At 53.0% G+C, this 26,191-nt stretch overlaps 1 protein-coding gene across 1 annotated transcript; it reads left to right on the forward strand.

Annotated features, from left to right (window-relative positions):
• The first annotated feature begins 628 nt into the window (after nucleotides 1–628).
• Nucleotides 629–5,872, forward strand: FUT11 (fucosyltransferase 11). The gene is made up of 4 exons (XM_056848284.1): nucleotides 629–1,294; nucleotides 1,559–2,101; nucleotides 3,996–4,621; nucleotides 5,725–5,872. The coding sequence occupies exons 1-4, from the start codon at nucleotides 629–631 to the stop codon at nucleotides 5,870–5,872; spliced, it is 1,983 nt and encodes a 660-aa protein (XP_056704262.1).
• Nucleotides 5,873–26,191: the final 20,319 nt, after the last annotated feature.

Below are 26,191 nucleotides of genomic sequence, written 5' to 3' on the forward strand. Positions count from 1 at the left end.
GGAGAGGACTGGAATGCGGGAGATTCAATCAAGTTCCCTGGCGAATAAAGCTGTGTCCTTTGCAAAGCTGGATTTCATACGGTGCTTATAAGTGTTTGCTTCTTCTAGACAAGCAAATTTTGGCTTTCATTAACTGTGAGGTTTATTTACCATTTGGTGGAGGAAAGTGGGCATACTGACACCACCTTAGCATCATAGAGTTGGAAAGGGACCACCAGGGTCATCTAGTCCAACCCCCTGCACTATGCAGGAAATTCACAACGACCTCCCCCCCACGCACCCCCAGTGACCCCCTACTCCATGCCCAGAAGGTGGCCAAGATGCCCTCCCTCTCATGATCTGCCCAAGGTCATAGAATCAGCATTGCTGACAGATGGCCATCTAGCCTCTGCTTCAAAACCTCCAGGGAAGGAGAGCCCTCCACCTCCCGAGGAAGCCTGTTCCACTGAGGAACCACTCTAACTCATCCAATTCAGATCACATGGAGAGGTCCTCCTGGCTGTCCCACCAAAGAAGCTCATGTGGTCAGCATTGCTGACAGGTGGCCATCTAGCCTCTGCTTCAAAACCTCCGGGGAAGGGGAGCCCACCCCCTCTGTGTGACAGCCCTTCAAGGACCCAGCGAAGCAATGGTGCTGGAGCGACCGTGTATGGGGGTGGGGTGGGGGGCGGGGTCCAGTCGGCTTGGCAGCACCGACGCCCTGCGGATCCTCCAGGACGACGCGAACCCCACCGTCCGCCCACCGCTTTGCGGAAAGAGACTGGGAACCGTCGCCGTGGTGGGCCGCGCCGCCCCCGTTTCCCTCCGGCGGGCCCCCGCCCCACTTCCGCGGGAGGGAGCCCGAGGCTGGCCGGCCTTGGGGGTTGGCCGTCGGGAAGCCGCTCTTCTGGGGTGCCCATGTCACCCTCCTGCGGCGGGCGGGCGGGCTGGCGGGCGGGGGCTGTTCCGGAGGGCCTCTGCCAACGTGCGCCGCAGCCCAGACGTGTCAGCGAGCGCTCGTGGGGCCAGAGGCGACCCGCGTGGCGGGCCAGCAGGGCTCGTGCGTGGCGGCGGGGGTGTCTGGCGAGGCCTGCTCAGCCCTCGCCGCCCGTGCAGCCCGCCGGACCCCGCCCAGGGCCCCGGGCCGCCTCCCGGCTCGTCTCTTCCTGGACCACCAGGGAGGAGGGGCTTGGCGGTGCCCCCGCCCCCCCCGCGTCCGGAGCACGGCTCGGGCACTGGCCAAGGCCCCCCCTCTCCTCCTGCAGCCGCCCCGCAGCCCACGCGAAGGCGCGCGCGCGCGCACGCAGGCCAAGCGGTTGGGCCGCCGCCGCCGCCCTCCCTCCCTGGGCGCGCGGGCGGAGCAGCAGCGAGGAGGAGGCGGGGCCCAGAAAGGCCCCGCCCCCTCGCCATGGCGCTGCTGCTGCTGCTGCTGCTGTCGGCCTGCGGGCTGCGGCCGGGGGAAGGCGCGGGGCCGCCGCCGCCGGGGGTCCCCGGGGGCCATTGCGAGGCGGGCGTGGGGCGGTGCGAGGAGGAGCAGGAGGGGGGCGGCGGCGGGCTGTGGCGGCGGCGGGGGCCGGAGGAGGAGGAGGAGGGGGGCGGCGGTGCCCCCCCTTCTTCCTCGCCGCCCTCGCCTCCGCCCATCCTGCTGTGGTGGAGCGGCGGGGTGTTCCCGCACTTCCCGGGCGCGACGGCGTCGGTGCGTTGCCCGGGCGGGGCGCGGTGCGTGTCGACGCGGGACCGGCGCGCGCGGGGGCTGCGGCGGACGCGGGCGCTGCTCTTCTACGGCACCGACTTCCGGGCGTACGAGGCGCCGCTGCCGCGCCTGCGCCACCAGGCCTGGGCCCTCTTCCACGAGGAGTCGCCCATGAACAACTTCCTGCTGGCGCACCGCGCCGGCCTGGCCCTCTTCAACCTCTCCGCCACCTTCCGCCGCGCCTCCCACTACCCGCTCAGCACCCAGTGGCTGCCCGGCGCCGCCTACCTGCGCCGCCCGCCCGCCCGCACCCTCGCCCAGCGCCACCGCGCCCGGCGCCGCCTCGCGCCCCTCCTCTACGTCCAGTCCCACTGCCACGTGCCCTCCGACCGCGACCGCTACGTCCGGCAGCTCATGCAGCACATCCAGGTGAGCCGCCGCGCGGGGGGGCGGGCTTGGCGAGGCCGGCTCTCTCTGCCACTCAAGGGAGACCCACACCGGCTGACGATCGCCCTCCCCTCCCCACAACAGGCACAGCCTGGGAGGCGGGTGGGGGCGCTGAGAGAGCTGTGACTAGCCCAAGGTCACCCAGCTGGCTTCGTGTGCAGGAGCGGGGAAACCAACCCGGTTCACCCGATTACAATCCACCGCTCAGGGAATCCAGCCCGGTTCTCCAGATCAGAGCCCACCGCTCCAAACCACCCCTCTTAACCACTACACCACGCTGGCTCTCAGAGGTGGTGCAAACCACGTCCCCCAGCACTTACTTGTCTGTTCGTGTCTTTACAACATGTATTAGCCGTCTTTCCACCTTGCAGAGCTCAAGGATAAATGAAACTACAGCTGTTAAAAACGCACCACAAAAAGACCACAGCCAAGGACTGCCCATAAAGGAAAGCTGCGGTAGTCAAATGCAGTCAGAAGTGGGGGGGGGGGGCGGCCAGGCAAGGCCCTGGAACAAGAGGGCCCTGCAGGTCTGTCCGTCTGCTGTGATCTATTTCATATCTTAGGACTGCCACATTTCTTTCAAGGTAGGGGGCTCTTGTGCCATTAACAGAAGCCCAACGCGCAAGAAATTAAGCTAGCAAACCTTGTCCGGTGTGGTGATGAAAACCGTATGCCAAGTTCCCCTGTTGACGTTCTCAGCAGAGTTTCAGTGGCGCTGGAAAGGCTGCCAGAGCTTATTGTTTTTTTTTTCTACTTTCATGGGCTACAGCCCACTTCCTAAAACGTTTGTTGATAGGAAGGGGCCCAAAGAGCGGGGGATGCGGGGCTACCTGTTGGCGCCACCATTTTTTCTACATGTGAGTGTGTTCTAGCAACAGACAAACCAATCTACCTACTGAGAATAACATTGCACCTGCTTCTGGCAAAGTAGATTTCCCCCCACAAAAGTTTATTCTATGATAAATATGTTGGTCTTTGAAGTACCTCAAGATTCTTCCTTACATTTGGTGCAGCCGTCTCGCGTGGCCACTCTTCCGGAATCAAAATCAAAGAAACTTGTGGTACTGGAAGACAGGAGTGTTTAAGCTCTTATGGGCAACAGACTTCACCCAGGGCATCTTGCCCACTCTTGACCGGGGGTTCAAAATGCCATGAAACGGCAAGAAGTACAATCTGGGGTATTTCTGTGCGAAAAACGGGTTCGATTCCCCACTCCTCCACATGAGCAGCCGACGCTAATCTGGTGAACCGGGTTGGTTTCCCCACTCCTCCACATGAAGCCAGCTGGGTGACCTTGGGCCTATCACAGTTCTCTCAGCCCCACCTACCTCCCAGGGTGTCTGTTGTGGGGAGGGGAAGGGAAGGTGATTGTAAGCCAGTTTGATTCTTCCTTAAGTGGCAGAGAAAGTCAGCATATAAAAACCAACTCTTCTTCTTAAAGCATATGCAAGACGAGCACTGATAATTCACAGCAGCAGGGGTTAAGGGATAAAATAATCTTCGTAAACTAGCTAACCTAATTTCACATCTACAGTGTGAACAAAACTATTGTCCCAGTTGACATTACCAACCTGTCCACACATCTGCGTCTCATTGGGTAACTCTTAGAGTTTCAACACTGTAAATATCTGGGACAAAATACCTAGGGATGTGGTGAATTTTGCCGGGTTTGAGATGGCTCTTCTGTTATGGGACATGACAGATTGCTTGGGAGGGAATGAATGTGTGATGAGAAAAAGAAACAGAGCGCCCAAAACTGTTTCAAATGTTCCTGCTGCTAAGGAAGAAGAGATGCTAGCCGGAGGCAAGCCAAGATCTCATTCTGATATTCAGCATGGAGCAAAAAGCAACAGTTTTGAAATTATTCCTCTTGTAGGTGGACTCCTACGGTGAGTGCCTAAACAACCGAGAGCTTCCCAGTAAGCGGCTGAGGGACACGTCTACCGCAACCACAGAAGACCCTGAATTCATGGCTCTCATCTCCAACTACAAGTTTCACCTGGCCATGGAGAACGCCATTTGCCACGACTACATGACCGAGAAGCTCTGGAGGCCCATGCACGTCGGCGCCGTCCCAGTATATCGAGGCTCACCGTCGGTACGGGACTGGATGCCCAACAACCATTCCATCATTCTCATCGACGACTTCGAGAGCCCCAAGGAACTAGCAGATTACCTTCACTTCCTGGACAGGAACCCAGACGAGTACATGAAATACCTGGAATATAAGAATCCGGGTGGCATCACGAACCAGTTCTTACTGGAGAACTTAGAGAGGCGTGAATGGGGAGTGAACGACGAGACCCTGCCGAATTACCTGAATGGGTTTGAGTGTTTTGTGTGTGAACAAGAGAACGCCAGACTTGCAGCCGAGAGGGAACACAAGAGGACTGGCGGGAAAGTGCCGGCTCCTGAGCCTTATATTGCCCAGTCCACCCACATGGGGTGCCCCCCACCAGCCCCTGGGTTCGGAAACATTGAGGACATCCCTGACGGAGACAGGTACTGGGCGCTAAGTGGCCTCTCTGGGAGCTGCTGCTCCGTTTTGCAACTGTGGCTCACCCCAGAGATTCTGAAAGTAGTTAAACTTGAAATAGAGAGTGCTGCCAACATCCACAACCCTCTGACCATGTCCGCTGACACAAAGTACAGTGTGCAGCACACTTTTCCAGTTGAGTGTTCTGCTGAATAAGCTGTCCTATGAAGCCATTCCTGGCACAATGACAGATTGTGCACCTGTGACCCCTGCCTCAGCCACCGAGATGGTAATACCATCCATCCTCACATGGTTGTTCAGGATTGCGGCATGGTAATGTGTGTGAGACTCTGAACATTCAGATGTGCAGGTGCCAAGTCTTATGCCTCAGGAATGGCTTTCCAGGAGGGCTTATTTCACGGTGTCTTTAAAAGAGAGCTGAGAGCAGCTGCTGAGGGTCCTGCTGAGCTTTAGCTGTCCATAGAAAGGAAGCTGGTCCAGTTGCTGTTGGCATAAGAGTGTGAGTTTGAAGTGGCCATCGGCATTTCCCTGGGCATGTAAGGAAGGGCCACGAGAGCCAAACATTGACCCAACCCTTCCTGCCCTCCCGCTCGTGATCTGCCTACGTTCCTGTCTACTCAAACTGGCAGTGGCTCTCCAGGGACATTCTGGAGTTTATGACGTCTTATGACGTCGTTACAATGTCTGTTTTTCTTTTTAATATATATATTTTTATCTGCTCTTAAACCCCTGCCAGATAGTAGGTGCTGAAAAGAGCATTTGCTTGTTTTATCTGGGGGGCAAGAGTAGCAACATAGTCAGAAGCACCTGAACTGCTGAAATCCCACACAGCTGATGGCAGCAGAGGGTGAAAGAAGCTAGACTGGAGGATTCGGAGAATAAGGGGAGGGTCATGTGGGTCTGACTGGCAGCCACGATCGTCAGGAGCCGGCTACTGTCCCCCACCCGTGCGTGGTCATACCTGCAGATTGTACCCGGTTCTCCCAATACCCACAGTCTGTCTTACCTTGCCTCTGCAGATTGCTTGTGGGGGGTTTGCTGGTTCCCGTCTTAAGGGGCTCCTCTTCTGTTATGGTTTGCGGCATCTGTTTTCTTCTCTGTGTTTCAGTTGGAAAGAGATGTGGCTGCAGGATTACTGGCAGAGCCTCGATCAAGCTGAAGCCCTCTCAGCGATGATTCGTAACAACGAGTCGGATCAGGGGAAATTCTGGGATTATATGCACAAAGTCTTCTTGAAGAGAACGCGGCAAAATTGACAGTGCCTGCGCCCCTTTTCCAGCATTGTGTGTGGGGCGAGGAGAGCATGCGCAGCCGCACCAGCACCAAAGCCGCCATCCCTGGAACAACTCAGAATCCATCCCTGTGTGTCTGGAAGGCTGCCTGTGCTGGGGACTCCTGCTTTCAAGCCTCCGGGGGAGAGGGCCGTTCTTGCACAGCGTCACTCACGGCTGCTGGAAAAGGAGCCGGGCTCTCCTCACGGCCCGGGAAAAGTTTTGCATCGGCTAATTCTGGATTAGCCCAAACAGTATTAATGTTTGTGCCAAATTACTCGGCACTGAATCCGTGGGGATAGCCAGAGAGGCCCTTTGGGAAGTCAGTGTTAATTTCTCACATTTTTTTAGATTTTTTAAAAATCACCAATTGTTTACCCTTCCTACTGCAGTGCTTTTAAGAGGGTGATAAGGATGGCTGCAGAAAGTGAATTGGAACCACTGAACAATGAAACTAGTTGGAACAGCTGAACAATAAGGATTTGCACTGATGTGCTCTTAAATTGATCCGTTTAAAAAAAAAAAAAGCTCCCCCCCCCACCCCAATTCTCCAATGTGCATTTCTATTTGCAAAATTCACTACTTGGCCTTCTTTAGAAACATAGAGATGGAAGGGATCACCAGGGTCATCTAGACCAACCCCCTGCACAATGCAGGAAATTCACAACTACCCCTTCACACCCAGTGACCCCTGCTCCATGCCCAGTAGATGGCCAAAAAAAACCCTCCAGCATCTCTGGCCAATTTGGCCTGGAGAAAAATTGCTTCCTGACCTCAAAGTGGCGATGGGCCAGCGTGGTGTAGTGGTTAAGAGCAGCGGTTTGGAGTGGTGGAGTCTGATCTGGAGAACCAGGTTTGATTTCCCGCTCCTCCACATGAGCGCCAGAGGCTAATCTTGTGAACTCGGTTGGTTTCCCCACTCCTACACACAAAGCCAGCTGGATGACCTTGGGCAAGTCGCACTCTCTCAGCCTCACCTACCTCACAGGGTGTCTGTTGTGAGGAGGGTGAGGGAAGGTGACTGTAAGCCGGTTTGATTCTGCCTTAAGTGGTAGAGAAAGTCAGCATATAAAAACCAACTCTTCTTCTTCTACCCTGGGCATGTAAGAAAGGGCCACAAGAGCCATATACTGGAGCAATCCTTCCTGCCCTCCCTCTCATGATCTGCCTGGGTTCACAGAACCAGCATTTCTGACAGATGGTCATCTGTCTTCTGCTTAAAACACAGTTCAATTGTGGAACTCCCTGCCCCAGGATGTGGTGATGGCTGCCAACTTGGAAGGCTTTAAGAGGGGAATGGACATGTTCATGGAGGAGAGGGCTATCCATGGCTACTGGTCAAAATGGATACCAGTCATGATGCATACCTGTCCTCTCCAGGATCAGAGGAGCATGCCTATTATGTTAGGTGCCGTGGAAGACAGGCAGGATAAATGCTGCTGCAGTTGTCTTGTTTGGTGGCTCCCTAGAGGCACCTGGTTGGCCACTCTGTGAACAGACTGCTGGACTTGAGGGGCCTTTTGTTTGATCGAGCAGGGCCTTTCTTATGTTCTTAAAAACGTTACTGAAATCCAGATAAATTATGTCCACAGCATTCCCCTGATCCAGCAAGGTAGTAACTCTCGCATGACATGAGAAACCCATGCTGGCTCTTAGTAATCACAGCCATCCTTTCTAAATGCTCAAGGACTGATGATTTGTTCAAAAACTTTTCCTGGTATAGATGTCAAGCTGATGGATCGGTAGTTACCCGGATCCTCCTTTTCCCCTTCTTGAAGCTGGGGACAATGTTTGCCCGCCTCCAATCTTCTTGCACCTCACCTGTTCTCCAAGAATTCTAACAAAATATGGACAGTGGCTCAGAAATTACATCCATGATGCAATTCATCTGGCCTTGAGGACTTTGTTTCCTTCATTTTATAAGTGTCATACAAGTCCAGTTTTATGCACTTTGTATGTTAAGAGCTGTTGTAACTGTTTTTTATCATGGCATTTTGTACTTTTCTAACAGTTGGACTTGTTAATCTTTGTATGGTCATTTGTTCAATAAGAGGTATACACGCATTTATACTGGTCCTGGACTTGTTCTGACAATCAGGATTCCTTTTCTGTCCCTAGATTACCCCTCTTCTCCCCTGCACGTGGGCTTCCTCTGTTTTCACATGGCTCTGCCTCCCGTGGCCGCCTTTTTGTGGCTGCGCCCACCACCCTATGCCAGAATTCTAAAGGTGCCCGCCAGGCTCAGAAGGGTTGGGGAAACCTGCCCTAGATGGTTAAGTAAATACGGGCAGGGGCCAGTCTGGGTCCCATCTTACAGGGGCGGAGGGACTTGCTCTGCAGAGCTGCCTACTCATTTAAGGCTCTATGAGAAGGTCGCTCTGGAGGGCGCCTGCCATGCTCTGTCCCCATGGCACGAAGCTCACGTGTCCTGGAAACTGCTGGCTCATTTTGAAGCTCAGATCCTGCCAACCCACGTTTTGTAGCAGTTCATGTGCCAGACTTTGATTATTTGAGGGAAACAATCTGTAAATTCCAACATTTCCCCATTTACTATCCAGCTCCTAAATTTGAATGGCAGATATTTGTGGACATCAGCTCCATCTCAGGCCTTTTATGCAGGGATGTTTCCCCATGGTCGCTTCTGACTGCTTCGGGGCTTCCTTTTGATTATGCATGCCTTTTTCACCCGTCAGGTGTTTTGCTCATGTTTTCCAGCTGCTGTTTTAGCCAGAATCTGAAAAATGCGGGGGAAACATGCAGGGAGAGCAAGGCAGGTGGAAAAGGCATGCAAAATCAAAAGGAACCCCCGAAGCAGGGGTGACCGCGGGGAAATATCCTTGTATAAAAGGCCTCAGGTACTGGTCCATCTGTTTAAAGTCACTAGATCCGTGTTGGCGAACCTATGGCATGCGTGCCACTTCCGGCACGCGTAGCCCTCTTTGCCGGCACGCGTGGGTGAGCTCCAAAAGGCCTCCTGGGTCGTCTGTGCCCCTCCCTCTCTCAGCTGAGCTCTCCCCCCCACCGTGCGTGCGTCGGCGGATCAGCTTCCTGCCTCGCACGCACGCGGCTGGCTTCTTCCTCTTCCCCCCCTCTTGCCCCGCAACAGCTGATAGGCGGCGGGTAGGCCAGCAGCAACGAGGCGGGGCCTCCTCCTCTAGGCTCCAGCAGCAGCTCCTCCTCACCGCCTTCCTCCTCCTTGTCCCCCTCAGGCGGCTCCCAGCAGTCCAGCTCCAGGCTGCCGCTGCCATCGTCCTCCGCCTCAGGCGCCTCTCCCCCTGCCGTTTTCGCCCGCCTCCTCCGGGCGCTTGTGGAGGGCCAGGCGGCCCCTCAACAGCCGCGCGTCCGCCAGAAAAAGGCCTGCCATCTCCCGCCGTCCTCCCCCTCTCCCCCGTTCGGGCTCGTCCCTGACTCCTGCGGTAAGCTTGTGGGGTAGCCGGAGCCACCCTCGAGTCCTCTGGCTTGGGCATGACTGCGTGGCCTCTGCCTTCTCCCTCCTCGCCCCCTAAGGTTGCCCGCAGGCTGGTGGGGTCGCAAGTGTTGGCGTGCTCGCCCTCGCTCTCGCCGCCCCCTCCTCCCCTGCCCCTGACAGCAGGTGCCCAATGCCGCCGCGCTGGGGCCCAACGTCTCCGCCGTCCCGCTCCGTCGCCTCGCCGCCTCCCCAGAGCTGCAGGTAAGGGGGGGGAGAACTTCGGGTGTGCATCCTGGAGCAAGTCCTGGGTGGGGCTTGAGGCCCGACCCAGGACACTTCCTTTCTTCCTTACATCCTTTCTTCCCCAGTTCCTTCCTTCTCTTTCCTTTTCCAGTTCCTTCCTACCTTCCTCTTTCTTTCTTTCTTTCTTTCTCTCTTTCTCTCTTTCTCTCTTTTTCTTTCTTTCTTTCTTTCTTTCTTTCTCTGTCCCTCCCCCCTTTCTTTCTTCCTTCCTTCCCCAGTTCCTTCATTCTCTTTCCTCTCCCAGTTCCTTCCTTTCTCCATCCCTCCCCCTTCCCCTACTAGGGCTGCCAACCTCCAGGTGGTGGCTGGAGACCTGGCAACCCTAGCAATAATGTCCAGTATTCAGGTTAAATTGCTGTATTGGCACTTGGCGATAAATAAGTGGGTTTTGGGTTCATAAGTTGGTTATAGGTAATGGAGGTCCAAGCCTAAAGCCAAAGAAACGCTTGCTGCGATGCCTTCTCCCCTCGATGCCAGCGGGACAAACATCCACACCTCCAGGGGACTTAAAAAAGCTCCCTCTGAGAGTATGGGAGTCACACCGCTTTCTTCGGGCTGCAGAGGAATTCCTGCATCCCGGTCCACTTTTTAGAACCGGGTTGGTGTGCTAAAAGCACTCCAATTCAAAGCGTTTTTTGGATTCCCTTGGGAGCTTTCCCAAGGGACGTGTGCTGGGATCAGCTCAATTACCGGAAGTCTTTCTTGGTGCTTCTCCATGCTGCTGGCCCTGGAAGGAAGAAGGAGGGAAGAGGACAGGGAGGAAGGGGGACGGCGGTCATGTGACCTGATTGCTTGATGCTATTGGCTAGACTTCCCCAGCAATCAAGCAGGACTTTTGAAACAAAGGAAACAAATGGTGATAATCACCCAATGCTGACCATCCCTGATGCTGTGGGACGCAGTCAGAAGACTGAGTGAGGAAGCGACATCTGGCCAGAGTAACAGTGGGACACACGGGCAAACTGCCGCATTCGCAAGGTCAGCATACTAAACGTTGGTCTGTGAGGTCGACACAAGGGTCAGCAATGCCCAACTGCGTACTAGAGGGGGCTATACCTTGAGGTAATCATTCTTCACTGTGCGCATTGCCAGTAACAAATTGTTTCCAGCTGCCGAACACGGAACTCCAGCTCCTCATCTGTGAAAAATTGAATTGAGAAAAAAACACATGCTGTCACTAGTCTAAATCGCCCACTGTTGGGACTGCAGGCCGGTTTATCCAAATTACATTCCCGCAACAATACGGGGATTAGTACAGTGCTGACCTATATGCTGGGTATTTTATTAATTGGAGAGAGGGAGGCGGGCGGAGAGAATACCCTGGTTAGTCAAACATCCCCACCCAGGGAAGGACCAGGTTAGGTAGGAACTTAATATGTAAAACTGAATCAAATGATAGGTTTGGCCCACAACCCTACGTTTACTGGCAGAAACTCTGCCAGGCCAAAGGCCATTATTGGTTTACCGGGGTTTTCCCGGGAACATCAAGAATACACATAAGTGCCCATGCACTGTGAAATAAGTCAGCTGAGCTTCTCATCTTTCCACTTTGTGAGTATCTGGTAAAAACAGAGGGCTGATGGACAAGAATAACACACAACAACAGATGGATGTTGACAGATGGTACATTCAACAATGGCGAGTTGCTCTACTTACATCGCATTCTCCACCTTTCTTCAGCAGCTCTCACATGGTCCCACGGTGACTGTTCTTCATGTAATGTAGAGAACAAAGCAACCATTCATGTTGCAGACAGTTTGTTTTCAGCGGCCCAACACCCTGCAGCTGTCTTGATGCCGCGTTGCGGGTGCACTCACCTGTACTTCTCTCTCCGTTGACCCAACTGATGTCGCAGGAGCACCACCTTCTCTCCATTTCTGCAGGTATTTGAACACATAAATTGGTTAGCATGTTAACACGGTTACTGATCAGCCATGACGCGTTCTTGATAGCTACTATTGGGGGTGCAAACAGTGCTGCCTCCAAGTCTACTGCACTAACCTGTCCCGCACAGTTGCAGTCTTGTTCTCATCCTGGAACATGGGCTTCCCGTCCCTTTACTTGAAAGACCAGAAAGCTGCTTGGGGCGAATACAGGGTTCCCTCCTTACATTATATGGCACAGTTATGGGCATGGTTGTTTTTTCTGACCACCACATGTTTGCATTTCTTTGGATGGATGGCAGCATCAGTCCCTTACCCTCACTGAACAACGCCCTCTCTCTTATGGCCGCCTCCCTTATCGCCATTACCGACCAATAGTGGGGAGGAAGCCTTGGCATGGGTTCCCCAACGCGCCTGCCGTCTTCCCAAAATCTTCTGGCTGATGAAACGACCCATAGAAACCGTCTGTGGCACTGAGTGCCTGACCGCGCATGGCTAGCCGCGCGCATTGAGCTGGCGACTTTTGCAAATGCATCACGCGCAATTACTGTGGATTGCGGGCGAGATTAGGGTCTAGTTCTGGGCGGAAAACATCGTCACACAGCCCAAGACCTCTGATAAAATGGAGCATTCGCTCCACTTCAAAGACACTCCATTCCAAACCCCGCGGCCACGGAGAAGCCATCTGACACCAAACATCTCTCCTTGGCGAGTGGACAGGGATGGATTGTGTGCCTGGGCATGCGCGCGCCGTTGCTGACTTCGGGACTGGGAGAGTGAGGGGGCGTGCCCAATCAAACACTTTAACCAGCAATTACCGCTTTCCGGGCCACGGGGGGTGGATTGCAACATAACAAGTGATGTGCGCATTCTACATACCCCCCCGCGCAGACCCCTCAAGTCAAATCGCACGCTGTTGAAATGGATGGACAGAGGACATGCATGAAAATGTATCATGCGCTCACTGTTGCGCCTGTGGCGCAGCGAGTGACTCCTGTGTGCGTGGTGTTCGCGTTGCTATCACCGTCCAAGAAAAAAATGGAAAAACGGGGCACATCATTTGGATTGGTGGCATCACAGACAGGGGAGAAAGGAAGTGGGTCGTGATGCACAGTTGCCGGTTAATTTACAATGGGCACCTTACAGCAGGAGGGTGGGGGACGGGACATGGGCATTAATAGTCAGTTGGATTTTCTATAAAAATTAATTCCCGTTTTTTCTTGGAGGTGAGCCTGCAGTAAAAATTTAGGACACATTGAACTTTTTCCACACTAACAGTCTCCAGCCAATGCCTGGAAATTAACAACAATTGCACCCTGTTAATGGCTTGAGCGTCCCCACTCCACAGCGCAATCCGGGTAACTAGTCACGTGTGTCGCTGGCAGATTGCTTAGAGGAACCCCACTTTGTTTCGTTTTCAAAAGTTAGGACCACGCCCTTTCCCCCTACGCACACACTGTTACCATTGCGGAGGGGAAAAAATGACTCACAGACGGTGGACCCGCAATGAAACAAGAAGCCTCCTCCAGTATTTGGAATCCAGAGATCTGGGCTTCGGGGCACTTTTGGGGTGCACACGGGAGGACTGCCTCCGGATCTTCATGGAGTTCGCCGTGCAGCTCCAGAACTTTGGCTATGGGCGGCAGTCCTCAAAGGACTGCCTTTCCCGATACAGGCGGCTATGTGAGGAGTTTGATTCTACCCTCGACGAGGGAGGTCTGGATCTGCAGGCGCGCGGCGGAACAGCGAGGCAGGAGCACCGCCTGATGATGCAACACTGGATCCGATGTGGACGACCACAGACACATGCACTTTCTGACCCTAAATTGTCAGGTACACATTACAGGGGAAAGCAAAAACTTAGTGTTTCCAACGTAGAGTAAACCCGGTCAGATCAGCGCTGGTGCAACCCACACAGATTTGGCTGCAATTATTGCGCACCAAATTTTAAACGTTGATATCAATCTGGTGAAGACCTCAAACACCTGAGGGGCTGCCTGCAGGGGCAGCTGCTCAAACCCCATTTCTCTGCAGAGGAGGTTGCCCCTCTGCGCTTGGCAGTGAGTATCAGAGGAAGGACCTGCCACCACCTCAGATTCCCATTTCAAGAGGAGGGTCCCCGCACCACAGGGGGGGCACTTCCTGCTCGGAAGGTGGGGGGCCTCTGCAGGACATTATTGGAGGAGCCACTCTGGGATGAGCCAGAGGAGAAGCTTCATTTGCGGGGACAGGTTGGAGGACACCTTTTCTCAGGTTCTCAGGCAGATCTCTCCTCTGGTTCCTTTTAGCTCCTCTGCACCTGTCTCCATCATCACAGAGGGAACCCTCCACCTTCTCATTGGGCAGCTGATGTCACCTCATGCCCTGCACTCGCTGGCCCTGGATGGCTTGCTCAATCTGGCAGATAAACCACAGCAGGTGAGAGACACCCCCCCTCCTGCCCATTCCCTATTCACACACGTTCACTCTTTGCTGTGCTTTCCATTCCCCACCCCAGAGCCAGAAGTCGGGTCTTGGAATTGGGGAGCCCTTTAAGCGGGCCATTGTGGGCAGAACCAGGATTCCCAGTTGCTCTTGTACTCCGTACCCCCAGTGGCCACATTCTGTCTCTCCTGGGGCAAACGGGAACTGGCAACTCAGGGACTGTGGAAGTGCAGGGGCTCAAAATGGGCTGCCGCCTCCTCCTCGTTGTGCCAGATGTCGTACATCTGAGTCTTTGGGCACACGATCCAGCTATTGCTCCAGCCCCTCTGGAAAGACGAGAGGCTCAACAAGAGCATTGGCATGCTGTTGCATACATGCTCACCTTTGCCATCTTCTTGCTTAGCTTCTTCAGAGGTTGCCCCCTCTGGCTGGCCTTGGGGGCCCTCTCCAGAGAGCCTGGCCAAGCAGCTTCAAGGAGCCAGTCATGTTTTGTCTCCCTCAGGTGTGGAAGCTGCTGCCTCTGCTGCCAGAGGCAGTGAAGAGCTTGCAGGAGCCGGACCAACAGAAGGCCCAGAGGCTGTTTGGCCAGCTGCACCTTTGCTTTGCGGAGGTCACCTTCCCCACTCTGGCAGCGGAGGTGGCTGGCTGTATGCTCCCCCTCTTGGATGCTGTCAGTCCCACTCTGCTAGGGTCAGTCCCTGCTGGCTGGAGGGATGAGTTGGGAGGTACCGGAGGGGTGCCAGGGCAGCACAGCTAGCCTGAAGGCGAAGAGCCTGGGAACAGGGCTTTCTCCTGGTTTGGCCGTGGAGGCGGCAAGTTCACAGGCCCGATGACTGAATGTGGCGGGCTTGGCCTCTGGGTCTGCCTCCCCTTCCCATATGTGTCTGGAGGAGCCCTGGCAATGAGGCCTTGCTCATTCATGCCCAGGACAGGACGAGAGCAGGTGGTTGGGTGTTCCCAGGTGGAATAGTGGGGAGGGACCCCTTCCAGGAGGGCGAGAGGCAGGATGAACCAGGGGCTGGAATGCTGGGCCGGGGCTGGAGAGAACTGGGTTCCACTCCGTCCAAACCCCAACAGCACAAGTCTGAGCATGCTTACTCAAAAGTCAGGCCCACCGAGCTCGGGCCTGCTGACTCCCTCATGTTTAGGATTGCATCCTCAGTGACCTTGTGCCAGTTGCTCTCTCTCCGCCTGTCATCCTTGCAGGGCTGTTGTGAGCATAAGAGGATAGTCCACCTGAGTTTCCTCGGTAGAAGGGAAATCTCTTTAAGTTTTGGAAGCAGTGCACGCGCATGCCTCCATTGACACATTCATCGGGCAGCTGAGTCGTAAAAAATGTAAAACTGCAGGGATGGGGGTGCCGATAGAGTGGACCTCCAAGGTGGGCGTCCATTAGCACTGTCGGCAACCTGCTTTTCCTCTACTGAAAAAATAATCAGAACAGTTTGTTTTGTCGAGCTCAACCTGGCAAGGAAAAGGCCCATTTAAATTTCACGTTCCCCACCCCCCACCCCACAGGAGTCCCACCTGGCCCGTGCCTTTGCTTTCAACACCTTTGGGACCATGCTGGGAAGGGGAGCCATGAGGGCCCTGAAAGACCTTGCCCTCTACAGCCTGGTGCCTCTCCTGCTCCACCTGCATGACGAAAGCACCGAAGTCATCGACAGGCGCTTGGGCACGAAGCCAAGGTCCCGGGTTTCTGCCCTGGGCAGCAGCAAGGGCATCCCTGGGGGAAGACCTCCAGCCCTTTTGACTCCCCCTCACCCAATCTCTCTCCTTGCAGGAATAAATTGTCGGTGGCCAGGACCGTCTCCACAGTGGGGAAGGACCTTTGCTTTCAACACTTTGGGGACCATGTTGGGAAGGGGAGCCATGAGGGCCCTGAAAGACCTTGCCCTCTACAGCCTGGTGCTTCTCCTGCTCCACCTGCATGACAAAAGCACCGAAGTCATCGACAGGCGCTTGGGCACGAAGCCAAGGTCCCGGGTTTCTGCCCTGGGCAGCAGCAAGGGCATCCCTGGGGGAAGACCTCCAGGCCGACCAGAGGCAGAGGCCATTGCAGGTCCACAGGAGGAAAGCTCTCCCCAGAGCCCCTCTTCTCTCCGTCCAGGGGAGAAAGATGGAACAGTGTCATGCTTGGCCCGTCCTCTCCCACTCCTCTTCGGCAGGCTTGTTGTGACACCCTGACCACAGTGGCCATCCTCTTGGGGCACCGGAAGCTGCAGTAGCTGTTCCTGAGCCGGGACACCTGGGCCCTCTGCCTCGTCACCTTAGGTCGCCCTGCTCTGCCTTTCCTGACCCTTCTCCCTCCACTTGGGAACGCCAGCAGCTTTTTGCAGAGCAATGGAGGTAGCCTGGTCAAGAGAGGGTTGCTTCGTTAGCCCCACCAATCTGGGTGAGTCAGAGGTTGGAGTGTTTCAAAAGCCCACCAAATATGTTTGAGCAGAGGATGAAAGACGTGCAGCCCCAGTGGCTCTTGATGCGGGACAGCAGGGCACAGATCCAAGGGCGGTAACTCCCCCCCCCACACACACACACAGAGCGGTCTTAATAGGCTACTTTCAGCTCTCTGGAAAGAATATCATGTCTCCAGTCCCCCTTGATCTTGGAATGTCATTGCAGAATTAAAAGGGATATAGTCTCTCTTCTCAGTTGTCATAAAGAGCCCCAGAAGATTGTTTGGACCTGGGTGAGAACCAGGTGGCCTGGTCCTTTCCCCAGGGAAGGAGAGTCTCCTAACACCCACGTTAATGGCCCGGTCCTTCTTTGGCTCGTCTCCTGGGCAAAGCGGTTCAGGAAGGTGGCCGAGTGCAGCTTTACTTATGTGGGGTTAACGCACTAACAATAAACGTCTTACCTTGTGGTAAGAAGATGAAAAGCTATCCTAGCAAAATCAACTGTTTCCTTTTCCATTTGGAACTTCCTTTTTTCCCTCTGAAAATGGTAAGGAAGATAAACATGAACAGTTCTTAACCAGTAAGCAGTGATCTCCTGGGGCTGAGGGTGGCCTGCACTTTTTGAAGACCTTCCCCTGTCCCAGACTATTTCTCCTCCATTATCACTTCTGAGTGGGAGAAACCTCTGGGGAACAAACTGAAGGAAATGGAGTTTTTCTTAAGAATGATCCTGAGTCTGATTAAGGACTAAACAAAGTGAGTTTATTCAGAAATCACAAACTTGGTAAACTACTGAGAGACAGGCTTATTTCTAACTAGGGTCCATAACTAACGGCAACATGCGGCCTGTTATTCCTCTCTTTCACTGTAACTAGAAGGAACAGTAGGGGTGCATGATGGGAACAAACAAGAACACAGGAAGAGAAGGGAGAAGGATCACAACCTTTCTATCTATCTAACTCTTACACTTGCTGCCCCCTGCTGATCTTCCTTTCTTTAATCAATCTTTGTGCACTAGACATTGTATTTCCAACACAAACAACTACCAGCGGGAGTTAAAAAGTTCTACTTATTAGCCTCATCATCTGCTCAGCTGTTACAGGTTCCTGTAGTAGAGGCCTCAGTCACCGCTTTACACTCCTTCGATCTGGTGGCAAGAGACGGCATGGGTTCCATATGCGACCCAATGGATAGGAAAGCTGAATTAGCCCTCAAAAGGGCTCATGAGGCTTCGGCCCTAGCGGCTAGCGCCTCCATCACTTCAGCCCTAGTATCCCAGGCAGCCATCGTTTGGACCCGAAAACTGCAGCAATTGATCCCTGAGGACGATAGGAACGCCCTAGAAGGCGCTTCTAGGTTATTAAAGGCTGTTACCTTCTTGGCTGACTCCACCCTGGACACAATGTCCCTGTCAGCAAGGGCCATGGCCACACAACTGGCAGCTAGAAGGGCCCTCTGGCTGCGACCCTGGCAGGCCGACCATCAGATGAGTTTTCCTGGAGGAAAGATTCCCCAGGCTCCCCCCTTAGTGGTCTTCCTGCCTGGGTTCAGCAGGGCTGCATTTCCAAAAGGATACCAGTTGCGTAAGGGAGTTCAAGGAGTCGGGGCTCCTGCTGTCTTTCCCCCTGTTTCTGACCTGTTGGTAAGGGACAGTAGAGACAGGAGAATCCGGAGGCTTCTCTACTATTTGGCCTGAGGGGTGTGTGCATGGGCTTCCTCTGCTAATAACTGGGGAGACCCAAACTGAGGGAATGAGGCCTTCCCTTCTCCCTCACAGGGCCAAGAGCCACCCAGTGGGGTCCCCCCCCCCTCCAGAGAGGCCAGAGGAGACTTCTGTCAAGGGAAGGTGCCAGCCAAAATAAAAAACCCTTCCCTACTGAAGTCTTGAGGGAGAAAGCAGACCCCATCCTGTTCTTCCGATCACACAAGATCCCTGAGAGTTGAGACTGGACAAAGCTGTCTGAGGAGAGGAAGCCCACCAGCGCACCAGCAGCCGGCCATTCCCCATTCAGCAACAAAGGGATTTCCCCGCTTGCGGGATTGAGGCCACCGGGTGCTTTCAGGGTGAGGACTGTGCCCATCGCGCTAGGGAGGGTGGTTGCTTCCACTCAAGGAGGGAGTGATGCAAATTCGTGTGGATCTGCCTTCTACTTACAAGAAGTAAGGAAGGCACGGTAGGGCAGGAAACAAGGGACAAACGAAAGCTGACAGCCATCTGTAAGGGTGAGTTTGGCTCTTCTTTCAGCTGAAGCTTCTGGGGACATCTGCCTGTCTGCCACCCGGAGACCCTTCTCTCCTGGTGTAAGCTGGGGCGCCCCCTTCTGGGCTGCCCTGACTCCCCAGTCCCTGTTGGGCCAGCCTCAGACTGGGCAGAGGCACTGGAGGATGACTCCCGGTGCCTCCTCTGCCCGGCACTTCTGCTTCGCGCTGAGCTCCCCTTCCCTCTGTGCTGTGAGCTCCGTCCAAACTCCTCCTCGGCCGGCCCTTTCTACCTCTTGATCCCTTTCCCCCTGAATCTCCTCCACCTGTTCCTTCACAGCCACCACCCTCCTCCCCAGGTGCTCCCCTGTTCCCATTATCCCTCATCAGCCAGGCTTCTCTCAGGCAGGGCCTGGCTCTTCCACCTGTGCTGGCGTTACTCACGAGGAGGGCTTTTTTCCTTCCTTCCCTCTCTGCCAGCAGGCCCTGTCAGAGAATGGTGTCTTGCTAGTCCCCTTCCCCAGCTCGGCTGCCCCTTCCCCAGCTCGGCTGCCCAGCGCAAGCCCATTTGCCTGGCAGGCCCCCCCCCACATTGGGTGAGGCGTCCATGCCAGCCCTGGGCTGCTCGGTGCCAACCCCTGGGGTAGGTACATCTGCTGCGGCCTGGCCTGCTGCTGTTGCGTCAGCTCCCCTGGCGCCAAAGTCCGGGAAGGCCGCGCCTTACATGGTTGTGGCTGCAGACGCCCCATCTGAATTATGACACCTGAAAAGATCTCAGGGGGGGCTGCATGGTTCTTGCCTCCCTTTAGGGCCAAGGACACTCCGCCCAGCTCCATGGCTGAACAGAGGCTCCACCCATGTCACTCCGAGCCTAGCTTGGTGCTCTAACAACTAGCCCACACTGCCATGTTATCTTCTCCTGAGATAAGGGGACAATGCCAGTTGTCCCACTGGTTTAGCCACACAACTCCCCAGTTTGTGTTTCATCGGGAGGGCTCTTTGCATCAGGCGAGGCGTGTGGGTGAAGGGAGCTGAAGCGTCCCTCTTCCCTACCTGACTTCCCTGCCATCTGTCTTCTCACGCCTTCTTTCCCCAGCCCAGCTCCAATCCTGGAAGTGAGCTAGGAGAACAGCACCTGCCTGGTGTGATGGATCAGACCCCCCCCCCGCCTCTTTCCCCCCTATGAAGGGGACCCTCCTCATGTGTTCTCTTCAGCTGCGTGGCTTTTGACCCGCCGTCCTTCCTTCTTAGCCCTCAGAGACATGTGGCGTGATGAGCAGACATCCATCAACTGCCTCGCCTTCCACACCATCGACGTCCTAGAGGCTCTGCATGAAAAGGTCCCACCTGGATGGAGCCTCCGGGAAGGGCTGCGATGGATCTTCAGGGCCTGCTGCTCATCTGCAGAAGGTCAGCCTCGGGTGGGGACTGGGTCGTACCCAGAACAGATGCTGCCCCTCTCCCCTCCTTCCAGCTCGCCCACCCTCCACAACTCTTTGCAGACTGAGATGACGCATTGCCAGTGATCCTCCCAAGAGGCAAATCGCTATGGTGCCCGAAAATCTAATATTTCTCTAACTGACAACGATAAAAGTAAAAGCTTTTGCAATCAGATTGACCAAACGACCCTGATATGAGTTCACAACTACATGAAACATGAAAAATCAGCCAGCAAACTTGTGATGTAATTAAAATCCTGCTACAGCTCCATTTCCATCTTTCTCTCCTCTACATGTCTAAAGCCACTCTGCCCACGGCCAAGCATTCCATCAGGGCCAGGATTGGGAACGGAAGCAGTCCTCGGATGTGTCCAGAGCAGGGAAGTATGGGGATTGGTGAAACTCTGTCTCCCACTGCTCATAGAAGCCCCCCATATGGCCTTCAGAAGATTGCTGAAGGAAAGAGCTGGGGGGATTCCTTTGTTGTGGGGTTCCATATCAATGCCAACTCCATCCCAAACTGACAATTCAATGCACTGCAGGCATCTTCCCTGGAGAAAATGTTTCTAAGGGCATTGGATGTTACACCCTCGCCCCACGTGAGCCAGCAGCCTTTCTTTCCCTCAGATATCTCCTGTGTCTGGGAGTGGAGGGTGGGGGGAGCCACCGCCAGCTGAGAACACCCCTATCTGTAACACTACTGCAGCGCAAGGGGGGGTAAGGCCCCTCAGCCCTTGCTAAGAATGCACATCCCAAAGACATTTTTCAACAAGTCTTTGGGTGTTCAATGGGCCAGTGTACCGACCCTTTAGAATGTATTTTTTGTCCTGACTAAGGAAGCACAATGCCAGTAAAAAAAAGAGATTTGGCCCACAAAGAGTTCAGAAGGCTAAGGAACCCCGCAAGCCTCTTACGAAAAAGTTAAGAGGCAAGAGTCTCCTATGTCTTGTGTCTTCCTATCTTCTTGGATGAAGGGGGAGAGGGGCATGGGGGGAGGGATGGAAAAGACAGGTTTGGGGTGGGAATAGGAAAGTGAGAGAAAGGAGAGAGAGGTAAGGAGTTTTCACGTAACATCTGAATCTAACATCTAACCATGGATTTATTTTTTTCTCCTATCTAGTGAGACGTGGCCGGAGACCTTTTACAAAAAATAAGAAAATAATGACTGTATTGCTCCTCACTTTAATACTAAAGCTGCTCTGTGGTCAGAACATTTGAATGGTTGCCAGAATATTTTTGACCTAATTCGGCAAAGAGCGTTTTCTTGAACACCTTTCACTGAAAACTCACATGTCAAATAAAGTGGTTTCTTTCATGACTTGACTGTAATTGTTGTGATTATTGTGAGTAATCACTGTACTAATAAAGGATACCTAACACACACACACACCAGTCCCTTGTCACAGGTTCTAGAGTACACCAGTTCCCACAGAAGACTGAGCCAGCAATTAAATTGGGCAGCAGAGCCTCAGCCTGCTCTGGGGAGGGCTGTACAATGCCTGAAAAATCATATTTGCCAATTGGGCAATCTTTTCAGCCCTTTGTGGGTGTCCAAGAAGCATTGGTAGCCCTGGGCATGTTTCCCTGACTGGTTGGTGCACCAGATGTTCCATAAAGCTGGTTTGTTTATTATTTATGGACAAAAATTGTATATCCCACCTTTCTACCCAATCAGGGCCACCAAGGTAGCTAAAATAAAAATACAGCCAGGTGAGCTCCCCCTCACTGGCAGTATTTAAGCAGCGGCTGGACAAACACTTGTCCAGGATGCTCTAGGGTGATCCCGCATTAAGCAGGGGGTCAGACTAGATGGCCTGTATGGCCCCTTCCAATGCTATGATTCCAGGGCCGGGCTGGATGAAAAGGGCTTTTGGACTGATCTTGTGGGGCTTTTAGGTTCTGAGCATACGCAGTTTCTTCAATATAGGCCAGTGTCCTTGTGCAATAAGTGTAGGATGTTGTGGTGGCTCCTGCCTACCCATCTGGCATGATTTTCTCCTGCTGTTTCCCCAAGGAGCTTGGGGCACAGTTCCTGCACCTTCCATTTCACAACAACCCATTGAGTTAGGCCAGACTTAGAGAGACTGACTGGTCTGAGATTGTGCAGTGACCGAGGCAGATTGGAGATTTGAATCTGGGCCTCCTTGATGCTTTATTCAGTTGCCTTATAGTGAGATGGACCATTAAACCATCTTACCCAGTATGGAACTCTCAGTCTAGCCCAGTATGGGACTGTTGGTCTAGCACTGGCTCTCCGGGACGTTCATTAGCCCCGGAACCTAATAACCTTTTGTCTGGAGGTGCAAGAGATTGAATTTAAGAGAATAATTTATCCTGGACCATTTTTGGAAGGAATATCTCTTCACGGCTGGTCTCTCCCTGACTTCATTTTGGTAAGAACATAAGAACAGCCGTGCTGGATCAGACCAAGGCCCATCAAGTCTAGCAGTCTGTTCACACAGTGACCAACCAGGTGCCTCTAAGAAGCCCACAAACAAGATGACTTTCCACCCTGTTTCTTCTCCTTCCTTACTGCAGGTACAAGGAATACCTTCCTGAAGATTATCTCAACCAAATTGTAACCTTTTTAAATTAAAAAATAAATGGCTTTCCCCCTTCGGGATGTAAATGTTGGGTTTTCCCACAAAATTGCCTCCCTGTTTGAAAAAATAATATGAAACAGAGCTTTGTGTGGGCTTCACAGTGATGTCAGGCCGTTAGGCAAAATGGCACCCCGGGAGGGACGCCAATAACAGTAGGAAGAGCTTCCCTCGAGGGTCCCGTTTTACTTCAGTGTGGGTGCCAGATTGTTGTCAGAGGGAGCCAGTGGGATGCAGAGGAGAGGGTGAATCGCTACTGAATTGCTATGGCCCAAAAGGCAACTTAATTCTGGGCATGTATTATCATCCACCAGACCAAAAGTTGGAGGCTGGTCATGCAGTGAAGAGAAGGAAATAAGGAAGGTGACCATGCAAGGCAATTGTGTGTTAGTAGGGGACTTCAGTTGTCCTCACATGGACTAGCTAAACATATTCAAGTCAGGAGAAATAATTTAAATTTCTAGACACCCTTAATGATTGTTTTGGGGAACAGGTGGCCATGGAATCAACTAGAAAGAAGGCGATCCTGGAGTTAGTCCTAAGTAATGCTCAGGACCGGGTGTGATACGTAGAGCTGGTTGTGCCCAATGGGAACAATGATCGCAATTCAGTAAAGTTCAACTTATACGTGAATGAAAGGTTGACCAAAAATCCAACTTAAATCCAATTTCAAACATTTAATTTTAGAAGGGCAAACTTCTAAAAAATGAGGGGGGTTATCAAAAGGAAATTGAGAGGAAAGGTGAGAAGGGTCAGATCCCTCCAGGAGGCTTGGATTTAAATCCACCATATTGGAAGCATGGGCAGAATGTGTGCCACAGACTCGAAAGGGGTTGGCCAGCAGGAGGCCAAGGTGGCTACACATAAAGTCTAAGAAGTCATAAATGGCAAAAGGCTCCCTTTAAACAATGAAAGGCTAACCTGAATGACACAAATAAGAAAGAATAGGGTATGACAGAAGGGGGTTATTTAGAATAAGATGGTCAGAAAGATTTGGCACAGAAGCCTTTTTCAAATTCAAATTAAAAATAGTTTTATTTGTCTCTTTTTGTGGCATTTAAAAGTCAGGATAGCAATTCTTCATAACAGGAAATTAGATTGTAACAGAATGAGAAGATTGAGATGGGTAAGTTTAAGTGATATGGTGTACTTCCAAACATATTGAGGTGTTTCTATCCACATGTAAAACTTTAAAACAGATTTTATTTCCACAAGCAACAAAGGACGAGGTTGAGAACAGGCAAACTAGGTTTCAGAAAAGGTATTTGGCCTGTCACAGACAAATAAAGAGTAGGCACTTTGTGTGTGTGGGTACAACAGATATTTTGTTGTTTCAGATGGTACTACTAAGTTTCACTTATAACTGCTTGACCCTTAATTTAACACTGAGGGGGCTTTCTTCTGTTTGACATTTTCTGTTTGGTTTTTACTCAAATTCACTTTTAAACTCATTTCTTCAGTTTTTAGGAGTTAGGAACTGTAAAAAAAAAAAAAGTCACCATTTTTTTCCTTAACCTGGACTGGGATCACTCTTGACTCCAGAGATATTTCTCTTAAATCCTTTTAAGGATCACTCGCTCCACCCGAGTGATTTCCCCTCTCTGGTTTAGAGGCCGCTCTTTCCTTCAGGGTGGTTTCCCGCCTTCATTATTAGGACTCCCTCTCCACGCTGCTGAGAGAGATGGTCCTCGTTAATGGCCAGTTGCTGACCCCTGTCCTCTATCAGGCAACTCAAATGGGGCTCCTGTGATTTACACTCCTGAGGAGAAACTGTTCCCCAGGCGGCTCTGCCCTGGCTGCCTCCAGCCCTGCCTGGGCTCAACTGACTCTCGCCTCCCTCTCCCAGTTCTAAACTGCCACAGGGCCAACGGCCACTCCCAGAACCCCACAGCTGCCAGTCAGGCATCTCCAAGGCCTAGGGTTGCCAACCTCCAGGTGGTGGCTGGAGATCTGCTATTACAACTGATCTCCAGCCGATGGAGATCAGTTCACCTGGAGAAAATGGCCGCTTTGGCCATTGGACTCTATGGCATTGAAGTCCCTCCCCTCCCCAAACCCCGCCCTCCTCAGGCTCCTCCCATAAACCTCCCACTGGTGGCAAAGGGGGACCTGGCAGCCCTACCAAGGCCAGAACAGCCCCCCCACCCAGACTTTAGCAGTTCTTCACAGATGACATCAAAACTTTCTAGATATTGTGGTAAATTATGATCTGCAAATTTCTTCTGCCACATATTGCTGTATTCCCAGGAATGTCCTTTATACAGCCAAATTGGTAGAACTGAGACTCGAGGGTAGAATGTAGGGCTGCCAGGTCCCTCTTTGCCACAGGCAGGAGGTTTTTGGGGCAGAACCTGAGGAGGGCGGGCATTTCACATAAAAGTGTTTGCATCTTTATTTTCTACCGAGAGGGCTTTCCCTTGGCAGTCTCTGGTATGTTTCTTAAACTTTTAGGTTTATTTTACACCGTGTTTCTTTACTTGCAGGAGAAACATTAACACACTTCCCCCAGCTTCTCTCTTAAACTGGCCTGGGATCCCTTGTTTCACCAGAGCCGTCTCCCATTAAACTCTATGGAATCTCTCGATAAACTTGACAGCTGCTTTCCTCATATAACTGGTTATGGATCCGGCCCGATCCAAAAGCCCCAGATGTGTTCCTTGTGACTCCTGAGGAGAAACCCTCCACCAGTCAGCCCACTGCCCAGCCCGCTCTGTCCACTTCTCTTCCGGTCAACTGTGGCTTCTCAACGGTCAGGAGGTTTTTGGGGCGAAGCCTGAGGAGGGTGAGGTTTGGGGAGGGGACTTTAATGCCATAGAGTCCAATGGCCAAAGCGGCCATTTTCTCCAGGGGAACTGACCTCTATTGGCTGGAGATCAGTTATAATAGTAGGAGGTCTCCAGCTAGTACCTGGAGGTTGGCAACCCTACATGTGGATATGGGAGATCCGGTAGACATTGCATACCCGGACTTCCAAAAAATGTCACCAAAGGCTCCTGAGAAAGACAGGCAGCCATGGGATAGGAGGACAGGGCCTTTTGTGGATTAAACACTGGCTAAGCAGCAGGAAGCAGAGAGCTGGAGTGAAAGGGAGGGGGGGATAATAGTGGGGTTCCCCCACAGGGTTTTGTACTTGGACCGGTGCGGTTTGGAATGGGATTGAGTCGTGGTCAGATTTGCGGACGACACGAAACTGTCCAGGACGCTGAGAACCAGAGAGGACTGTGAAAGGACTGAGCCCTGGCCCTGTTCTGAAATCGCTTTAAAATGGCGGTTGCATCTCCACGGCAGCCACAAGGACACCCTCCGGTCTAGTTTGGTCCACAGTGACGGCAACTGTTGGGATTGCCCCCCACCCCACCATCTCTCCTTCCTCCCTGGGCATAAAAACTGCCTCCCTCTCTCTTGCCCCTGCTGCCCCTCAGACAGCGCTACAATCCTGGCTTTGAAATCTCCAGCTATGAGAATATCAGCATGAGGCGGGAGCTGCTCTAATTTTCCCAGGAAAAATGTGTGAGGAGGACCAACCCTGAAGCCACAAGTGGGTGTTCCTGCCTGCAGGGAGATAAGACATTGATACAAATCACGGAGCCCCGTTGATTACTGTTTAACTGGACTGTCTGCATATATTCCCTACCAGACCAGTCCCTTTGC

Source organism: Euleptes europaea, chromosome 4 (assembly GCF_029931775.1).
Source record: "Euleptes europaea isolate rEulEur1 chromosome 4, rEulEur1.hap1, whole genome shotgun sequence".
Taxonomy (NCBI): domain Eukaryota; kingdom Metazoa; phylum Chordata; class Lepidosauria; order Squamata; family Sphaerodactylidae; genus Euleptes; species Euleptes europaea.

What these genes read in the sequence shown, in the direction of transcription:
- FUT11 (XM_056848284.1), top strand. Translation starts at nt 629, where the DNA reads ATGGTGCTGGAGCGACCGTGTATGGGGGTGGGGTGGGGGGCGGGGTCC. An exon ending in GCGCGCACGCAGGCCAAGCG is followed by an intron (nt 1,295 to 1,558) that starts GTTGGGCCGCCG and finishes CGGGGGCCGGAG; the next exon opens with GAGGAGGAGGAGGGGGGCGG. An exon ending in AGCTCATGCAGCACATCCAG is followed by an intron (nt 2,102 to 3,995) that starts GTGAGCCGCCGC and finishes TTCCTCTTGTAG; the next exon opens with GTGGACTCCTACGGTGAGTG.